This window comes from Candidozyma auris, chromosome 6, assembly GCF_003013715.1.
Source record: "Candidozyma auris chromosome 6, complete sequence".
NCBI classification, from domain to species: domain Eukaryota; kingdom Fungi; phylum Ascomycota; class Pichiomycetes; order Serinales; family Metschnikowiaceae; genus Candidozyma; species Candidozyma auris.
The window spans coordinates 20,546-39,671 of NC_072817.1; the positions used below are offsets into that span (position 1 = coordinate 20,546).

The window sequence follows — 19,126 nt, forward strand, 5'->3', positions numbered from 1 at the left end:
GATTTGGGCAATTGAATGTGGGAGAGCTCTTGAGGTGTGTTTCATTGTGGTTTTTTCAATTGCAACCAAGCAACGTTGCAATCGCCGAAAAAAGAAACTGGGCAAGATGGAAAGTGACAAGGTTCGCTGCTTTCTCGTTCGCTGCTTTCTCGCCTTTTAGCCAACGCCCTGATTGAGCATGATTCTCCCGAATAACTGCTAGTCGTAAGCGTACCGTAGCAACAGTTCATGAGAAACTGATCATTCCACCTTCGGGTGGCTCAAGGGTGGAATTTTGCCCACTGTGCGTAGTTCACGTTTCCCAACTAATACAAGGAATCGCCGGGCTCTAATTTGTTTAGCTTTTGTTGGAGTGAATATTTGAAAGGTAAATCTGGCTGCAAATGAAGAATCATATTCTGGGAATTGGTTCGCCTCAATGCATGTTTGCAGCCACTAAAAGCATTCACATTGACTCATCTTATATCTGCTGACTCGGACATACATCAAAAAAAAGACGATGTGGAATCCAGAGCCAGAGCTGTGATGGGGAAAATGTCTTATCTCGAATATCTGTGTGTCAGACTTTTTTGCTCCACATCTTCGTGTTTAGCCCTACTTAGTCTACCCTTCACGGCCAGGCACATAACGAGACTGTTGGTGTTGTATCACGCGATCTCAGGCACGTGATCTTCGCATCGCATAAAAGGGCCCACATCTGCTTTTTTCAAAAACTAACGAGATGCTGCTCATTCACTTTACCGCCTAGGCCAATGGGCGAGTAGAGGGGAAAGAGTAGCTAGAGCGATCCGACCTGCCTTTGGCTCGTCGGAACCCGAACTACGTCTCATACCGCGACGTTTTCTGGCGTTCGTGGATTCTGCGTTTTCGACACATTCCACTTTTCTGACAGGTTTCAAGATGACTTTGGCAAGTGATGGTTAACTCTTTTGGGTATAAGAGGCTACTTTGGGGTCATCAGGAGTCCTTTATGGGGTGGCCGCATGTTAAACAGTGGGCCTCGTAGTACGTGTAGGATCATCATCATTGTATGTTACATCACTGATAAACACAAATGCCACTGATAGTATTCAATTGCATCTGCATTCTGATTCAAACTAAATTTGGTGGTAATTCTTTGGGATTGCGTTTATTGTATCAATGGGAGCAGAAACTTTTTGATCATCGGAAGCTATTCAAGTAAGTATCATACCAGTGTCTTGTTGTTTTTACACAGAATTAACTACTGTTACAACTTTTGCTAAGGCTTATGATATTTTGACACTCAGGCAAACAAACGTTGTTGTATGCTTCTTGGTGAATTGCCCAGCCATGATGATTTAGCTCACGCACTGGCAAAGAAATACTGACTCTCGAGATAAGTCAAAGTTTGTACTCCAAAGCTATAGTCGGGAGATCGGCAAATATTCTACAATTGCTAACGAATTCCATCCTGGAGTCGTTCTCACGTTTACTTGGGGCGGGCTTCGACAGTCAATTTCAATCCTACACGACGAGCCTTAAACAGCGGAAGGTGGACTGCCTTAGATGACTTCAGACCGTGTTGAATCATCAACTTATATAGTGGGTCTAGGGTTTTTTCCCCCGACTACGATTAGCTTCCGGCTTTTGCAACTATTTCTAGTAAGATCTAAAAATTGGACGGAGCCGACAACTATTGTGCAACTGACAAAAATGTCTTATAAAGCGGTAGAGAGATTGCAACATTTTCATCGGAAAGACGAGCCTCTAACGTGAATAAAAAAATACAACTTGGCAATTTTGACGTTAAGTTATCCAGTAGCGGCTGTCAAACGAGCGCCGCACAAGCCTTTCGCTTAAGTTTACAGGCGGCGAACATAGCCTTTTCTTTGACAATCTACACAAATAAGCCAAATCAATGTGCCAAATCAAAAATGAAACCCAGAGATATGAAATTGCTGAACTCAATTTGACACCCAAGGTAGCAAAATGCACTATTCGAGCTTGTATACTATTCACGCCAAAGAAAATTTGATCCGTTTCGCCACTTCTCAAATCTTCACATTTGGAAAACGTAGTATGCTTCTTTTTACACTCTTCCCCGTCTTAGTGCTCGGTGTTTTGCAAATTCACTTTGAAAATTCTGACAACTTCTTCAATGCCAGCAACGTTGCATTAGGTCCTCCAGGCCATGAAATAAAGCCCGGCCACGTTTACCTGCCTGACGAAGGTCCCTACTTTGCCCTTGTGGATGATGATTTTGTTTATGAAGAATCCTTTGGAGCATTGCGCAGATATGTTGGTAAGCAGCAAGGTCTAGAAGAAAAGGATATCGCCGTGATTCATGTAAATATGGACGAGGTGGTGGCAGAGACACCTGATGGCGCAACTTCCCCCAGCAGAAGTATCCGTGGCGTTGACCTCAAAACAAAGCGCAGAGAAACTGGCGGTCATATCGAGGAACTCAATGAGGCATTGAGGGAGGTACCTGGGCTTATCCAACGCAAGGTCCAATACGGTATCCAAGCTTTGGTTGTGGAGATTGGCAGAGCCATATATGGAGACTACAAAGTGCAGCTGGCCAGAGAATTTACTGAGGGCGACTATCTGTATCGAATCACCGTGGCTACACAGAAGAATCAGCGTTCAGAAGCTGAAGCTGAAGAGGTGCTTGACTCTGTGGCTGCCTGGGCCACTGAGGAGCCTCGTCTTGGTATTATTGATCTCGCTATGGACGAGGAGTACGTGGCAGACGTTATACTGCAAGCGTTGAATCAAAATATTACACATGGCTTCCTTATTAGGAACTCACCCAGATATTGGCGGAGCTGTGTGCAATTCAAGAGTGGTTCTCATGACTTCATGCCTTGCCCAAACAACTGGCTCAATTTGGAAGCATGGAGAGATTATTAACGCAGTGAACATGCTTCTGTCTTCAACGCTTAGTCTTCTTTTATCTTGTAATTTGTATGTCATAAGAATCATCTTGACACAAACCTTAATTGCTTAGGAAGTGCTTGGATCTTGGACTGAGTAGCAGAACTGGATTGGGGTCTCTGGCGTAGCCATCTCTGAATTTGCGTCTCTACCAAGGCTATCAACATGAAGCAGTAGGGTGTGAATCAAATAGAATATTTCTCTCGGGAGCTAGACTCGTTCCTCCTCATATCTTACAAACGTACGAGAGAGGTGAATTGCTTCGAAGAAGCGAGTAAAATTGTTTGGAGGATGCGAGGAAACACATAAGTCAACAGATACATTGTATCAGTGCATCGTAATTGATTGAGGTTCTCATGGCTTGCGAAAAAAATTGTTTGTATTGCACCAAATGCAACTCAGGCAATTGATAGACAAAACGGGACATGAAGCCTTTAGAGTCCTCAAATGAATGACTTGCACTCTTGTCTTGTTCCATTTTACGATTTGACAAATCCACTACTATTTCTTTATTGCACGGTCAGCTCGTCTGTTGTACAAATACTTCGATGCCATCGATGTTGTGTCAAGTTTACGAAGTCTCTTTGAGGAGAGGAAGAAAAGAAAGCGTTCTCCTCTATCAAATAGAAAAATTTGAAAAGCTGCAACCCAAATTCTGGGAACTCTTAGCTTGTAGAAATATGAGTGACAAGGTAGTCTCCAGAGTCTACAAAAAGAATACCTTCCATGATCAAGGAGACTAATCTTCTCCGAGCAAGGCCAGAAGTGTCATCCTTGAAAGCATACTCCTGAAAATTGTGAGCCCGATCAGCAAGGCGATCGAGGCGAAATTTGCGGCTTTTTGAGTATTCAAGACTGAGGTTCACCAAGATGTGAGTTCTGAATATCATAGGCTCAACCTTGGTACTTCTCTTACCACTACCAAAAGGCGAGAGACTGAAGAAGTCTCACGCTAAAGAGTAACATTCTATCTGCGTAGGCAACCCAGACTCCTCCTTCAGGGCCAATGGCCAGGAGGTTTAAGCACCAATTGCTTCCTTTGGGCTTAGAGTCTTGGACCCTCTAGAAGGAAGGCTCAGCGGTCAAGGTTGGATCCCAAGGCTTTCTCATCCTATCCTGAGCACTGCCCCCCACCTTATCATAACGTCCTCTACAAGAGCGGCAGGGATATATATCATTCTGCCATTGATTTTTTTTTTTGCCTGCTTTTGACACAGAGCAGGAGCAAGACTCATCAACTATCAGTGAGTGCTTGAGTTTTTGCAATACACAACATAGCACGGTGGGATGCACCCACATGCCCCGTGAAAAGCTGTACATTCACCACAATGGCCGTCAGGGAAGACAATAATCATGTGGCGGGTGTCTAGACGAGAGTTTATTAACGCAGGGGGAGAACAAAGGCTCGGTCGAGAAGAGGTGGGTGTACGACTGGTCGGAAACAAGAGACACCACAAGAGGTGTGAACTTTCAATGAAGGGGTACCAAGAGGGAATGGTTGAGAGGCAAGCAGAGATCAATTGCAATGCCCAGTCACCACTCGTCCGTAATCAGTAACAAGCAACAAACAAAACTCGGCAAATTCTACGATCCCCTGCGGTGCCCATCTTCTACGATCCCCTGCGATCCCTGGGGATTCCCTGCGATCCCCATATTCGACGACCAACTACCGCACCCAAAGAAAAAACCATTGTTTCACGAGATGGTCCATTCTCGCCAGAAACCCACGCCGATCCCAAACATCAATTCCTCCCGAGGCCGCCCAGACCCTACACGAGCAGTGAACGGAATCCCATCGATAATTCGTTAGGATCCCTTGACTCAGAGATACACAGACCCACTCACCACCCATTGTGAGCGACTTTGGTGCACATGCGTCGATTGTACTCGTTCAGTGGCACTGGCCCGCTAAAAGCAGCACCCACCTTGCCCGAACCAGACGGTGCGCCAGATTCACCTTCCCTTGCGTGGGCACGAGCTCCCAACAACCTGTGGCTGGAGTGGGCCAGGAAGGAACCAGAGACGGCTAGGGAGTGGGGGCTTTTCGTTTTCTTTACTCCCGGGGAGCTAGAGGGATCTACTAGAGAGTATCAATAGTTCAAGGGACGTTCAGGGGAAGTTTAGTAGGGGAATTGAGGAATGGGAAGTTTAGTAGGGGAATTGAGGAGTGGGACCTCTGAGGCTGGCCAGGTTAGGGATTCGATTTACGAGATGATCTTTGTGGCAGCTGTTATCAGAGCTATCAGGGTGGAGGGTGTTTTCAGAGGCCATTGGCTGAATTGTCTGCCGCAATGCGACCGGGCACACTGGACACCACTATGCTACGGGCTGTACTGGCCACAGACAAAATTAAAAAAAAAAAAAAAAAAAGAAGGTTGTTGCTGCAAAAAGGGTCTGTTCAAGCTTGCCCTGGCCAATTGCGCCTCTCTTTGCCCTTCCAGTTTGGGCCCTGGCGGTTTGGCTTTTCGCAGCCACTTGGCCGCCCTGGGTTAAGTTCCCACGACAGCGGCCAGCACTTTTTTCGCCAAAGTTCGATATCATGTGAGAGTCATCACACCAGCCTCCTGCATGGAGACGGTGGCCAGGCCCATCCAAGCTCAAAATTTGTGTTTCGGGCTTCAACTTTTCACCATTCCTACTTTGTTTCTACTTTGTTTCAATTGTTTGTGGCTTTCCACAGTTGCGATTTTCCTTCTGGCTGCTTTTTTGAAACTCGTTTTCCGCGCCAGTGGCGTCTTTTCTGCCTCGCTTTTTCTGCCTCATTTTTTTTTCTCGCCCACTGCAGCGGATCTCAGACGTCTAGACTCCGCGAAACAACTCTAGGTCGTGCACCGTACCAAGAAAAAAATTACCTGGAAGAAAGAAAGACCGGGAGCGGTCGGTCTTCACGTGACACACCCTCTCCCCCTCCTCTTCCTCCTCCTGGCCACCTCCTCAAACAAACTCAATTGCGTCTCTCCCCGGCAAATTGTGAAAACTCTATCGTTACACTTTGGAGTTTACACTCTGGCCGTGGCAATTTTATTGTGTCTCGCTGCCTGCACACTTCTGCAGGCTCTGCAGAACAAAGGTGCTTCGCGCATCTTCCGCCACCTTGCACCTATCATATAAGCCCATCGCTTCCTATGCGGAGTGCAAAATAGGGTCCTTGACAATAGTGCTGTAACAATAGCACTGCACACAGAACTATTATTCACATCGCCTAAAATTCTTTTGTTTATCCCACAGACACATTATTTTTCACCCATCCAGAACTAAAAGAAATCAGTCGATTGTTAGGTTTGGGGCTTTTTGTAAACACCTCGTTACTAATTGCATGCCCCTGAAAGTCTCGTCTACAGTATGAGAGTCGTCTACAACTTACGTTGGGTAAAATTTCTCCATTATGTGGTGGACAAGAGCCAGAGAGAGTCCTCCTCCTCCTCCTCCTGCCCACCACCATTCTATAAACACTAGTAAACGTAAAGTCGTAGTCTCGTACTTTCAAAAACTTTTCATCTTGCTCCGTTCTCACCAGAGCACGATTGTAAATCCCTGAATAATGCTTGCCCGAGGCAAAGCGCCATGGTCTTTTTGATAAGACGACGGCAGAAGTAAAATGCAGCTAGGAAATAAATCCCAAATGATGGAATGCGGAAACATCTCGCCTCAATTGGGCAAACGTCAGCGAGAACCGCGGAAGTGGGTGGCAGCGAACGCCCAAGTGAGATTTCGAGCCTTCACCCTTTGAATGAGTGGAATAGGGTCCCCAGGGCCAATTGAGACAGTGAGGTTGCATCCCCCAGGCGGGTGCGAGCCGTGGCCATCTTTTTCTTTCTCGCCGCTGTGTAGACCATCAATCTCGCCATGGCTGCGAAAACACCGCCAAAGACAATCTCACTGTAGTTGAAACATAACCAAAAGCCAGAGACTGAATCTCATTAAATGATGATCTCCAAATCCTTTTCTCTTCAAACCAGGATCTCTTTAGATAATTATCTCCAAATGTTCTCTCTAAAAATCGTTAGGTCTCCATGGCAAAACTCAAACACCTGCTTTCAAGCACCTTCAAGCTGGGGCTCATGGTTGCCTCCTTGCTGGGCCCTTTCTGGGGCTGGTGCTTGGCCACACTCACGTTGGCGTTATTGAGCATCAGAAGGTTGAATCTCGAGTTAAGTCTCTCCTCGATCTTCAAGAGTTTGGTGTCGATCTGGCTTAAGGAGCAGTCCCGCTGGAGAGCCAAGTTCTCCAAGTCGCTGGTGGAGCACCACCCCGAGTGCGAAAGACGGTCTTTCGTCACGTCGTAGGCGTCCTCGATGGACTTCTTGTGCTCGTGCAAAAAAAGCAGGTACTCAATCAACTCGTCGGACGTGGCGAGCTTGTCGATGGAGTCGATCTTCTCTCTGTGGGAGTCGTCACGAGCACCCAGATGCGTCAGATTCACCTCAGACGTATTCGACAGCATCTGCAAGGTCTCAAAGAAACACTGCTCTGTGTCGTTCAAGTTCTTCTTCAGCAACGTGAGGTTTTCCAGTAGCATGATCACCGGCGAGGGAATCGGCGGCGTGGACGCCGCCAGCGCCAGCATCGGGTTCAGAAGCGTGCGTCTTCTGCCCAGCACCAGCGCCAGGTTCAGGCCCAGAGAAAGCGTGTGGGAGTGGGCAGCGGGCTGCGCCGCCGCCGCCTGGCTGAAGGTAGAGCTCTTCAACAGGCTCAGCGCCAGCAGCAGCGATAGCTCGTTGCTTGACTGAGGCTGGATGGGCGACACCGACGGCCTTGTACTCAGCAGAGGCACCACCTCGCTCGTTGGGGTGTTGTTTGTGGAGCTGAATGCCGACGAAGACGCCATTTTCAGGAGCGACAACTTGCGGATGCCCTTCTTGATCAGCTTGAGTCTGCGCAACGGCAGCGAGTTTGTCAGGGGCAGCGCAGCGGTGCCGTTACTGCTGGTAATGCTATTGATATTGGTGTTGTTGCTGCTGTTGTTCAGAGGCAGCAGCAGCTGGGGCTCGGGAAACGCCAACGGCATGGCGTCGATGTTCAACAGGGGCGAGTCCAACTCGTAGCTCGCATACAGTGGGAAGCCCAGGTGGCCCAGAAACGCCGTGAGCTCGTCCAGCCCCGAGCGAGAATGGCCACCATCATCCTTTACATGACTGATATTGTTGGTGGCACTGTTCGAATTGTAGCTGCTGTTGTTGTTGCTGCTGCCCTCGGCCTCGTGGAGGGAGGCAAACGACGTCAGGATGGAGCGCAAGAAGGGCTCGCCCTTGGGCAACGGCGGGAGTAGGGGCTCGGCCAAATGGTGGGACGAAGAGTCCTCTTCACAGTGGGACACAGGCGTCATCTGGGGCGATAGCTGCGCGGGGCGAGGCGACTCGGCCTCCTCGAGGACGATACCCAAACCGCTCATGGAGTGAAAACTAAGATGGGTGAGGGAGATGGGAGATGGGATGGATGGATTTCGAAAGACGGACGGACAAACAAAGGAAGTGGGATGAGTTTTGGGGGTTTGCTTCTTGAAGTTCGAACACGAAGGTAATGGAAGTTTGTTGATGACCTTTAAAAAGGAAAGTGGTAGGTAGGTGGTGTGGTGGGATTTGGCAGTAGGCTGGGGGAGAGGGAGATGGGGACTGGATAACTTATATGGGCGCGGCAGAGAGACAGGCAGAAAAAGGGCAGAAAGAGGGCAGGCCGAAGGGCAGGGTGCGCGAGATCTGGGCCACAGGAGACCAGCTGGAGGGAAGGTTAGGCAGAGGGCGTAAAGCAGTGGAATTTACAGGTCTTCTTTTTTGAATTCCCTTCTTCCGTTGGGAATTTCTTCGAATTTTCTTTATTCAGATTTTGGGGTTTTTGAGGAGGTTTCTTAATGGCATTGAATGCCTTCGTTGGTTTTACTCGCTGACCTACTCCTCTAAGGAGCCTCGATCTCAGCGCTTGCCGCTTGGGGACCACTTTTTCGCCAGGCCTGGTTGCACCAGGGAAAATAGGAGATGGCCAAGTGGCGCCGCTTGGGGAAAAAAAATGCCATCCTACACACAGACAACAACAGACGGCCGGCGGCCGGCAGATAAGGCCACCGCGCACAATGCATGCAGCGAGTATGCAGCGTACAATCGCCACCATGCACACACGCCGCGCGCGCCGCACGCAGCACCAGATTGGGTCTGCCCTCAGCCACCCACTCACCTACCCACCCACTTTTGTGGCCATATGCAGGCCGGCGTTTCTCCCCGGCCCCCACCCAACCAAAAACCGTTTCAAAGAAAAATCCTCCCCTGATCGTCTATTCCCCTCCTTTGCCGGTCGTCAACAAACTTTAACTTAAAGCTCTATACATTGTACCTTCCCACCCGTCGCCTCCTTCACCCCCCTCCAATTGCTCGCGCCTCCTCCTGCCCCATTTTGCCTCACGTCGACCGCCGCCGCCGCCCCAGGGCCAGTGCGGAATTCTAGACCTTACCGGAGTTCCAATCAATGGCCATAGAAAAGGACAAGAAACGTACAAAAGCGTAACAAAACGCTTTCTGAGCACCCTCTTTCACACAATGAGCGTCAATTGACCCAGCGTACCCGGAGATAACCCGTTCAAACATCTCGTGTGGGCGTGGTATTGTTTATTGTGAGAGGCAGAAGGGTGCATTATTCTCGCTGGCTGCGAAAAGCCCATGATAATTGAGAAAGGAGACGATGGGAAAGAACGAGAGGTGAGATGAAAAAGGATTGGGATAAAATTGAAGAAATCAAGGGAAAATGAAGAAGGGGTTCAACGGAATCGGAGCTGCACAGCAACTAACTCAAGCTGGACCTTAAGCTTGTGTTAGCCTTAAGTGAGGCCTGAAAGAGGCCTGAATGAGGTTTGAGTGAGGCCTGAGTGAGGATTGTAGTAAGGTGATTGTCCAAACTCGTCAAGCTATAAAAAAAAAAAAGAATGGTAGAAAAAAAAATTAATCGCAATACCAAAAAATAGCATAGCGTCTCTAAGTCTGGTCAGGTAATAGTTCGAGTCGTACCTGATCCTCTAATGACACCAGGTGATAGTCACTGTCAACGTCACAAGACCACCTTCCTCCACAAATGCAACATGGGACCTGGCAACGTTGAACTTTTTTTTTATATTTTTTTTCTTTTTTTTGCTAAAGTGGTCTCTTCACGTCTCCAAAGCGTCCTTTTTCCTGTTCTAGAACGGTGCCCCTGCTTGAACTCTGGGGCCCCTTTTTGGCTGCAAATCACCGCCAATGCTCCTGACACGTCTTGTGAGACGGTACCCACGTCACCGTTCTTGCCAACGACAATTGACAAGCCTCGCTGCTTTAGCGCTGCTTTAGCCTGGGTTTTGCCTTGGCCCTATTTGCAGACGTGCAATTCAAGGTTTTGTAGAGGGTCGGCTTGTATTGTGATCCGCACGTCAACGCCCACTAACCGACGGCTTGGTAGTCCTGCTTATAGCCTGAGACAAGGGTTGCACTGAGTGGATGGAATCGGTTAGTTTTTGCTGGGTTTATTATTTGCGTTAAACCATGCTTTCTTTGGCTCCTACTGCTCACACGACCCTAGAGAGGGAAAAATCCTACCCTGGCAAGCCGACCGGGCCAACCAGGTCCTGCAGGAAAGCCGGCATTTGTCGTTGCCGATTGTAGTTGTGGTGTCCATGCAGGCCCATGCAGCCACCTGCACTATCTCTGCACGCCACATGCACCTCTGCTCGCCAATCGTTGGCCACTAGGTTTTAGCCATGCGATAGTGTACTCGGTTGCAAATCCTCAGTCGTAATCTCCAAATAATAGTGATTCTCAATGAGAAGCCCTAAAGATACGGAGTTGCAAAAAAAGTTTCCAATACATTACACCCTAACACCAAAGTCCACACCAAACCATACCATGCATATTTCTGTCCACTACCTTCTTCTGCCTCCGATTGCCTCAAGAGGCTGTGGAATTCTGCCTTGTGTCCCTTTCACGTTGACTCGTTCGCACTTGCCTCGGGCTATATCAGCCCACTCTAGAAGTTAAAAGGTTATAGTTCTTTGGCGCTAAGCAGGGAACGTTTGTGTGCCTTCGACGTGCAAACCGTCAGCAATGTCGTAACAAATCAACCTTTGAAGGCTGCGCAAGCAATCGCCCTTTAGTTGATTGGCTCTCCTCAAAATGGCTACTGCTTACGTTAAAGGTGTTGACGTGCCCAAATATGCTTTGGGGGGAGGCACAACAACCTAATTTTCAGCAACCGAGCTCTCTCTCTCTTTCTCTCTCTCTCTCTCTATCTTTCTCTCTCTATCTCTCTCTCTCTCTCTCTCTCTCTCTCTCTCTCTCTGTCTCTCTCTCTCTCTCTCTATCTCTAAAAGAGAAATTATCAAGGCTCTTCGTAACGTAGCAAATTCACAAAATTTCTGAGGTCAACGTGTTGCCTAATTGTCTAATTGTGATACTGCTCAGGATGTTGCCGGTTCCTTCATATCTCGGTGGTTTCTTCGTTGCAGCGCTCTTGCAGCCAACCACCTGGAAGGCACTCCCACACAGCAACTTTAGCATCCACTCGGTGCTTGACCTCCACCACCTTTTAACCCCTTGTGCTCACCGCTGCCTTAAGCTCTGCAGTGGCGCTTTGGTCCATGCAGTGTTGTAGCACAGGTTCTAAATCGCTTTTAACCGCTGGACTTTGTGACTTTCCTGGTCCCATCGCCCACTGGAACTTAAATTTTACATAGCCAATGAGAGTTTGGCCGTTGCTATTCAGCAAGGATAATTCAAGGCGGGACGTGTCTTTGCCAGCATCGAATCGAAAGGGAAGATTCCTCGCAGTATATGGTAAAAGACCCCTGGTAAGCAAGAATGAGTCGCTTCTTTATTCTAGCGCAAGTCGTAGCCAGTCATTTCTTTTCTTTTATTTTATTTTTTTTGTTTTTTAGGGAACCTGATTTTTTTATACGAAAGTATATCAATAAGCAGTATACTTCTTAACTCTTTGGAGTTACATACCCTGCAAAGGTGAGGAAGTCGTCAGGAGCTGATGAAGGCTTCTACGACTAGGATTATTGCATTCTATGATACCTCTGGCCCACGGAAAGTGAACAGCAATTTTCCCTCCTTCGTAATCAATTGTATATCTAGGATTTAAAATAGGGAGAAGCACTCTTACTGAACGATTGTATTATTGAGGGCCGCTTGATTCAAGCACACTCGAGTGATTCATGGCTGATTTGGGTAATCTTCTAGTCAAAATTATGATCCACGTATTCCTGCGGCTATTACAACTGAAATTAAGATGTACTTGGCACAATTCCAATGTTGTCAAGGCGGTAACCCTGTAATGTACGTCATTGTCATTTGACCTGTAAAGGCAAATCGAGCAGGAGTTGAAGCATCAAACTTTCAGTGTTATATGATTTCCCTACGTTTTGGGAAAATAGAGGTTACCCTAGAATAGAATGTAATTGTTTTCAATAATCAGTTGAAATTCAGCAGTTCTAGGACTGAATAACCAAAGAAAAAAACAATAGCTGAAGTAAGGTAAAAATTTGAATCAAATAACGTTATTATGGCCATAACAGGCTTCATGTTATAAGATCAAACCTAGTATGTTCTTATTATAAATGGTCCCTTGGCCCAGTTGGTTAAGGCGTGGTGCTAATAACGCCAAGATCAGCAGTTCGATCCTGCTAGGGACCACTTTCTTTCCGGGCGTGTGGCGTAGTTGGTAGCGCGTTCGCTTAGCATGCGAAAGGTCTCCGGTTCGAATCCGGACTCGTCCATTTTTTGGCAATTACATAGCTAAAGTACGGTTATTTTTGTTATTCGTTACATCGTCAAAGCATATTTTTTACATAGTTCCAGTAATTTGCCCTGATCGGGTCGTAAACCTCAGCCAATTGTGTGTAATACGCCGCGGCAAGATCCTTATCACCTGCAGCCTTCTCGATTTCTGCCATCAATTCTAGAGCAAAAGAGCTCTTGATCTCCTTTGCCTTCACATCTGCCAATGGCGTGCAGAACTCTCTCAATTCCCTTATGTCTCTGTTGGACTTTCTGTATATCCCTTTCAAATAGTTCCAGCTTGAAGGATTCTGTGGACATATCTCGATCTTCAGTTTAGCATATTCGATTTCCAGATCAACATTCTTCTGCCAATCTTCAAGACCAAACTTCAAGTAGAATCTATGAGTCCACGCGCTGTTGTTCCTCAAGTCTGCGTCAAGCATAGATTCCACGAACTGAAGCTCTTCAATGGCCTCGTGAAGCAGGAATCTCTCGACAAACCACTTCCTGTAGGACCAAACGTGGTGATTTTTGGAGTCCTCCTGGAGCATTTCACTTAGTATCGGATATTCTCTGTGGAAGTCGAACTTTGACGCCAATTCCTCATCTTTCAAGATCTCCTCGATGATCAATTGTCTGTAGTGCCAAATTTGATAGTTCTTCTCGTTTTCCAACGCCACAAGCTCACACCAGTCAAGCTCTTCGAACAAGTCCCGCTTTATTGCCTTCACGATGTTAAACCTGTAATGCCATGTTGTATAGTGAGCAGCAAGAAGCTCCAAGGCTTTCTCAGTCAAGGCTAAGGCTTCCTCAGTGTATGTCTTTTGTTCGAGAAATCCTCGCAACTTCGTCATCACGTCTTTGTACTCCTCAGAGTACATTATGTCGCAGAGCATAATGATGCACTGTTGCAAGAGTTGGGACAAGCTTGTGTTTTATAGTGATCAAAGATGTTTCATAGATACACCCTATTGAGCGTTGCAATGGGACTGCGCGACAATGTCGTGGCTTGGAGAAGGCACTTACAGCTTGAACGTTTTCTACAATTGCACCGTTGGAGTCAAACGAGAAAAGAAGAAAGAGAAAGATCTTCTTTGTCTCGACGAAACGTGAACAAATTTGTGGGAATGGCGTGGGTAAATAATCGTTGAGGCGACATTTTCCATCCACGAAATGGCAGCAAAATGATGGCCACAGAAAAAGAAATGCCAATAGGTTGAGCAACATTATAGTTTCAGGTTGTGTAAAATCCGGAAATTCATGAAATCGAAAAACAAGGTGTGAACATTGATGGTTCTACGTGGACTAATATTTCAAGCCAGGTGAAGGGAACTCAAGTGTCCAGAAAAAAAAAAAAAAAAAATAAAAGATAAAACGTACTAGAGAAACCCTAGTATTCTGATAAAGTAAAAAGTTTCAGGTATTTCATTCAACTAAATTGGAAGGCTTTACTTCAAAGGTGGTTTCACAGTTGAAAACCAACCAATTTGACAACGAGATTGTGATCTATCAAGGGCACCCTGATCATACGCAGAACAACACAACTTCTCACATTCAAGAAACACTCTCAGCTAGAAGACAAATTTAGAAGTTTGAAGCAATATATCCATCGTCAAGCATTTGTCAATAATGCAAATGGCACCTGTCAAAATGGCTGCGAAAACGGCTAATAGAGCACCAACATAGGCTTACAAACACCTCTTCCATTGCTCTTCTAACTGATGTAATGGCTTTTTGAATTGACGTTCACTTCAATGCAGTAATTTGAGTACTCAGAAGATTAGGTGCCTTCTCATTCCAGCTTCTTTGTGTATCCTCAGTGGGGGTCCCGTTTGGGATCTCTATATAAACAGACATCATCGAATACTCACCAATAAAACACCACCAAAGAGCCCTTAAAGATCTTACTTGCATCCCCGCAAAAGCAAATATATACTCAATTGGCCACAGTGGTTCTCTTTCTCTACCACCACCATCTCTCATCTGGCCTGTACACTCTACGTAATATCAACTACATGGACTCCTTGTCGGACACCCAGCTTGTTCTTGCAGCCGCTGCGTCGTTTGCGGGAATCTACGGTCTCCTCTCGTTTGTTTTGCCCCACTCCCAAATCCCACTTTTGCTGGCTGTGTTCGTAGGGTCCAACATGATCTCCAGAACAAGCGTTTTCCAACGAGCAATACGACTGGCAGTAGAGCATCTGCAACGGCGAAGAGTGGCTCTTTTCAGTGGAGGTGATAGAAATGCTCCTGAGGAGCATCGGAGGTTTGAAGCACTAGCCGGAACGGCGAAAATCGAGTTGCTTTCTGCCATCAAATCTTTGGACGCTTACCTGAAGCATTGCAAGAACTACAACGCTAGAAGACGCAAGTTGTTCAAGTTGCTTTCGTGGAGGCAGCAGAAGCTATGCGAGGAGGCAGGTTACTTGCAGAAGTTGAAGCAGATCGATCTTCATATCGATAAGAACCAGAGTGTGTTGCACGATATCATCTACTCTGCTAAGCAGGAGTATGGGCTTATATATCGGGACTTCGGCTTGTTGGATGGCGAAAAGAACTTGCCCAATACCTCAAGCACAAATTATAGAGTGATAGAGGCATTGACCCATTTTGTGAGAGACTGGACTAGCGACGGTGCAGAAGAGTGTGGCCCACTCTTGAAGTTTGTCAAAGAACAGCTCCTGAAGGTGATCCCAGAAAACGAGGCTGCCGACACCTGCATTGTTGTTCCTGGCTCGGGCCTTGGCCGTGTTGCCCACGAGATTGCAATTTATAGGGACTATGGTGCTGTTTATGCCGTTGAATTCAGCGGACTTATGCATGCGTGCAACAAGTTTGTCTATCAACAAAAGAAGGATCACACCAGCATTTTTCCATATATTCATTCGTGCCTGAACTTTGTCACCACAAGGGCTCAGTTCCGTGAAAGAAGTTTACCTTCTCCTACACAACCGAGCAACTTGCATCTTTGTCTTGATGATTTCCGTTACTTTACTATTCCTGACAAAGAACGTTACAAGAACGTTGTGGTTGTGTCTGTCTTCTTCGTGGACACTGCAGAGAACATAATAGATTATCTTGACGTAATCAGTCAACTTACAACGCCGTCAAAACGGAATCCAATGAAAAATGGCTACTGGATTAATGTGGGACCCTTGAAGTATGGCACTGCGGCACAGGCCGAGCTCAATGTGGAGGAGATTCAAACTGTGAGAAAGAGAATGGGCTGGAAAGATCTTTGCACAGAGAACACATTGGACAGTCGAGAAAAACCAGTGATTGGGTACATTACAGACAAGGAGAGTATGTGGCAGGGATTCTACGGGTTGTCCAAATGGACAAGTGCTCAAAATGGCAACGAACGCAAGCATAAAAATTGATCGCATGAATGTCGTCTTTTTTCTTTTTCTCTCTCTTCTATCTTACATCATGTCTGTGTTGTCTAGTTTCAGGCGATGTTGTTACCTTTGTTGATTTGCAATTTTTTGTCCTCACCTCCACTCACAATGCCAATATCCTTATCCCAAGCGACGCCAAATACCTTATTCTGGCCCTGTGGAGCGCCCGACTCTCTTTTTATAGTGTACAAGGGCTGGTCAGACCTCACGTCCCATACTCTCACTGTTCCGTCGTGGGATCCCGACGCAAACATCCGAGGGTTGTTGGGACAAACTGCTAAACTGACAACAAAGTTAGTATGTCCCAAAAGCTTGGTTGTTTGTAGTTCTGTGGCTCCAGACAGTGCTCTGGGATCGTGGAGGTTGATATGTCTGGCAGAAGAGCCTGTAGCTAGCAAATTAACCTGAGGTAACTGTGCAATAGAAAGCAAGGAGAATCCCGTGCTTCTTGTGTCTACACACTTAGACGTGACTAAATCCCACGTCTTGACTGTGTGATCCTGGGAAACAGAGTAGGCGACTGTCAGATCAGTAGAGTCGAAAATCACCCCTTCCACCGGCTGTGAGTGACCTTCCAAAAGCGACAAGGGCGCTCTGTGCTTGACGTTCACATCTTTGAGTGCCATTTTCCTCCTTTTTTTTGATGCTGAAGATGCTAATGATGTGCTATTTGCGTATGGCTCAACGGTATTCATGTCCTTAGGGTTTGTCGACCACACACCGACAATGTTATCTTGGCCAGCAGAAAGAATGCGGTGACTCTTTTGGTTAACGTCCAACGAAACTACTGGAGCTTTATGGGCATCAAGAATGGCCAATGTCTTTGCCGACTCGGGCTCATCTTCGGCAATCTCATCCACAGAAGGATCTGCTGCAGTTTTCCACAACCGAAGCTGGCGATCGTTACCAGCAGAAACCACTCTGTGTGCGTAAATCCACTTCACAGCTCTCACAGGCGCCAGATGGCCCACGTACTGCTTATCCACCTGACCAGACATATTGTATGTTCTGACGATCCCGTCGTACGAGCCAGACAAGATTTGGGGGCCATTAATATGGGAGTTGGCAATTGACAGCATGGCAACAGAGTCGTTGTTGATAGTGTCCACTGAAGAAACCCAGTCCTCGTTGTTGAAGGAAGCCAAAAACGAAGGCGGAAGCACTGCTCGAGTGTACTCTACTCGCAAAAAGGCTTCACTAGACAAGCCGTTTTTGACGAGGTACTCTTTCAAAGAAGTTCTCAAGAGCTGACCGTCGATCAAGAAATCAAAAGGAACTGGTTTCTTCTCGTCATCCTCTCTGCCCAAAAGGTGGTTGACAATCTCAGACAATCCGTACCTTTTCAAAGCAGAAGGCACGTATAAGGGAGCATCTGAGACATGAAGCAGTTTATCCTCCTCTTTTGTGAAGAGAGATATCTTCACCTGATCCTCTGCCATTGTATACTGAGAATGTGGTAAAGTATCGAGATGAGATGAGCATCAGGAAAATTCAGTCCATAGTCGCATATGCAGAGGAGATACCTAGGGGACTATGAAAGTGGCCCACCTTGAAGGTATTTTTTGAGCAGATAATTATCTTAAGTTGGAGATGAACTGAGAAGTACATTTTGATTTTTTGGTATTCTTGGTGGTGAGAGCGGTTTGTCAAAGGGCCATCAGCGCAGTGCTAAAGGCTCTACGTGTATGCGAGAAATCCTGGGGGACATGATGAAGACAAAAAAGTTCTAGGGTTAGAATCAGGAGATGCAATGAATTTGTATTTGTTGAAGACTATGTAGGGTATCTTCAGTTCATTGAAATTCCCGGTTGAGTGTTGTTGAAACTAGGTTAGTCCACATGATCAGTGCAGTGACTTCAAAGAGAGCAGTAGTTCAAACATTGAATATGGTCTCATAAATTTGCAATGCCTCAAGTGTTATAGTGAGGCATTCTATGCGAAGAATGGATACTGAATAAGGCCTGGGAGTGCGTTTGGCGGTTACGTTTACAAGGTTGTTGATAGGACTGGCTGCAAATTCTTGCAGAGACTAATGAAGTAGCCACGGAAGAGTTGCACTTATGAAGCTATGAGAGTCGATTCATTGTTACATACTTAGCCACGATATCTCAAAACTCGGCCTTTAAACCAAGTTCAATTTTTGTCTACTCGTGACTTGAGGAGTCGATTAAAGTGTCATCATTACACGCAACCTTGATATCGTTTGTGCCTTCAAACTAACAATACGAAAGTTCGTGTCCTTCAGCTTCTAAACCGCCATAGCGCTCCCACGGTCCGAAACCCAACACCCATGCCTTTCTTGGTGCGTGTTCCTCTAATATGAGTGATTGCGTCTGACTTGTCGTAGATGCGATAGTCCCACGAGCACTGCTTATTAAAAAGAGTAGCGACAAAACGCTTGAAGCGTCTCCAGCGGCGCTTTCTGGTTATTCGAGGAGGTGGAAGAGAACGCATTGGATTTTCTTGTAAGGTTTCGACTGAGCTGATTGTTGTGTTGGCAGTCGTTAAAATTGTGTAAAAGAGGATGTGGTGCAAAAGGAAACGCGAGAAGGGTTTGCCAAAGAAGAAAAAGACGAAAGTGGTTGGAATTGAAGTCTCGAAGTAAGGAGCAGAAAGAAATGAAGGAAGCTTTGTTCCGATAGTTGTGCAACACAGATTCGCTGGTGACATTAAAAGAATCAAAGATGATGAATAATCGAGAGAAGTAATCCAGCCAAATATGGAAATTGTTGAGAAGGAACCTCAATTGGATTCTTCCAAAAAGGTCAATTCAATTCTGTCGTACACTGTAGCAATTGAGCGTCGTTTTTGGAGATTCAAGGCTCTTTGTTAAATGGCTGCAAAACGCTATACTGGGTCTAACAAGCTCAGTGACAGCATAACGAAACATGGAGCACTTAACACAATGAGCGTACCAACGACCCTAAAATAGATACTACCTCATTTAATGTCCTGGTTGGCGTTGTGAGTAATAATGATCAGCACAAACAGCACGATTTCCTCAGCGAAACCACCAACGTCAACCTCCTACAATATTCGCCCGACTTCAAAAAATCCAGTATCAACCAGCCAGAATACCTTCAAAAGCAGTTCGAC

General features: G+C 46.5%; 5 protein-coding genes and 2 non-coding genes across 7 annotated transcripts; 4 read left to right on the forward strand and 3 right to left on the reverse strand. All coding sequences in view use genetic code 12, as the record gives it.

Moving 5' to 3' along the window:
* Positions 1–2,040: 2,040 nt before the first annotated feature.
* On the forward strand, positions 2,041–2,874 carry CJI96_0004695 (uncharacterized protein; the record flags this gene model as incomplete). The annotated part of the gene is made up of 1 exon (XM_029037541.2): positions 2,041–2,874. The coding sequence occupies one exon, from the start codon at positions 2,041–2,043 to the stop codon at positions 2,872–2,874; it is 834 nt and encodes a 277-aa protein (XP_028888597.2).
* Positions 2,875–6,901: 4,027 nt separating this feature from the next.
* On the reverse strand, positions 6,902–8,290 carry CJI96_0004696 (uncharacterized protein; the record flags this gene model as incomplete). Its single annotated transcript, XM_029037540.2, has 1 exon — positions 6,902–8,290. The coding sequence occupies one exon, from the start codon at positions 8,288–8,290 to the stop codon at positions 6,902–6,904; it is 1,389 nt and encodes a 462-aa protein (XP_028888596.1).
* A 4,181-nt stretch (positions 8,291–12,471) lies between these two features.
* CJI96_0004697 lies at positions 12,472–12,545 on the forward strand. Its single transcript has one exon. It is a non-coding gene; the product is annotated as a tRNA-Ile (tRNA).
* Positions 12,546–12,555: 10 nt separating this feature from the next.
* Positions 12,556–12,628, forward strand: CJI96_0004698. The gene has a single exon. It is a non-coding gene; the product is annotated as a tRNA-Ala (tRNA).
* Positions 12,629–12,682: 54 nt separating this feature from the next.
* Positions 12,683–13,513, reverse strand: RAM2 (bifunctional protein farnesyltransferase/protein geranylgeranyltransferase; the record flags this gene model as incomplete). Its single annotated transcript, XM_029037539.2, has 1 exon — positions 12,683–13,513. One exon carries the CDS (start codon positions 13,511–13,513, stop codon positions 12,683–12,685), a length of 831 nt encoding a protein of 276 aa, XP_028888595.2.
* Positions 13,514–14,647: 1,134 nt separating this feature from the next.
* On the forward strand, positions 14,648–16,012 carry CJI96_0004700 (uncharacterized protein; the record flags this gene model as incomplete). The annotated part of the gene is made up of 1 exon (XM_029037538.2): positions 14,648–16,012. One exon carries the CDS (start codon positions 14,648–14,650, stop codon positions 16,010–16,012), a length of 1,365 nt encoding a protein of 454 aa, XP_028888594.2.
* A 68-nt stretch (positions 16,013–16,080) lies between these two features.
* YTM1 (Ytm1p) lies at positions 16,081–17,469 on the reverse strand (the record flags this gene model as incomplete). Its single annotated transcript, XM_029037537.2, has 1 exon — positions 16,081–17,469. One exon carries the CDS (start codon positions 17,467–17,469, stop codon positions 16,081–16,083), a length of 1,389 nt encoding a protein of 462 aa, XP_028888593.2.
* Between the last annotated feature and the right edge of the window lie 1,657 nt (positions 17,470–19,126).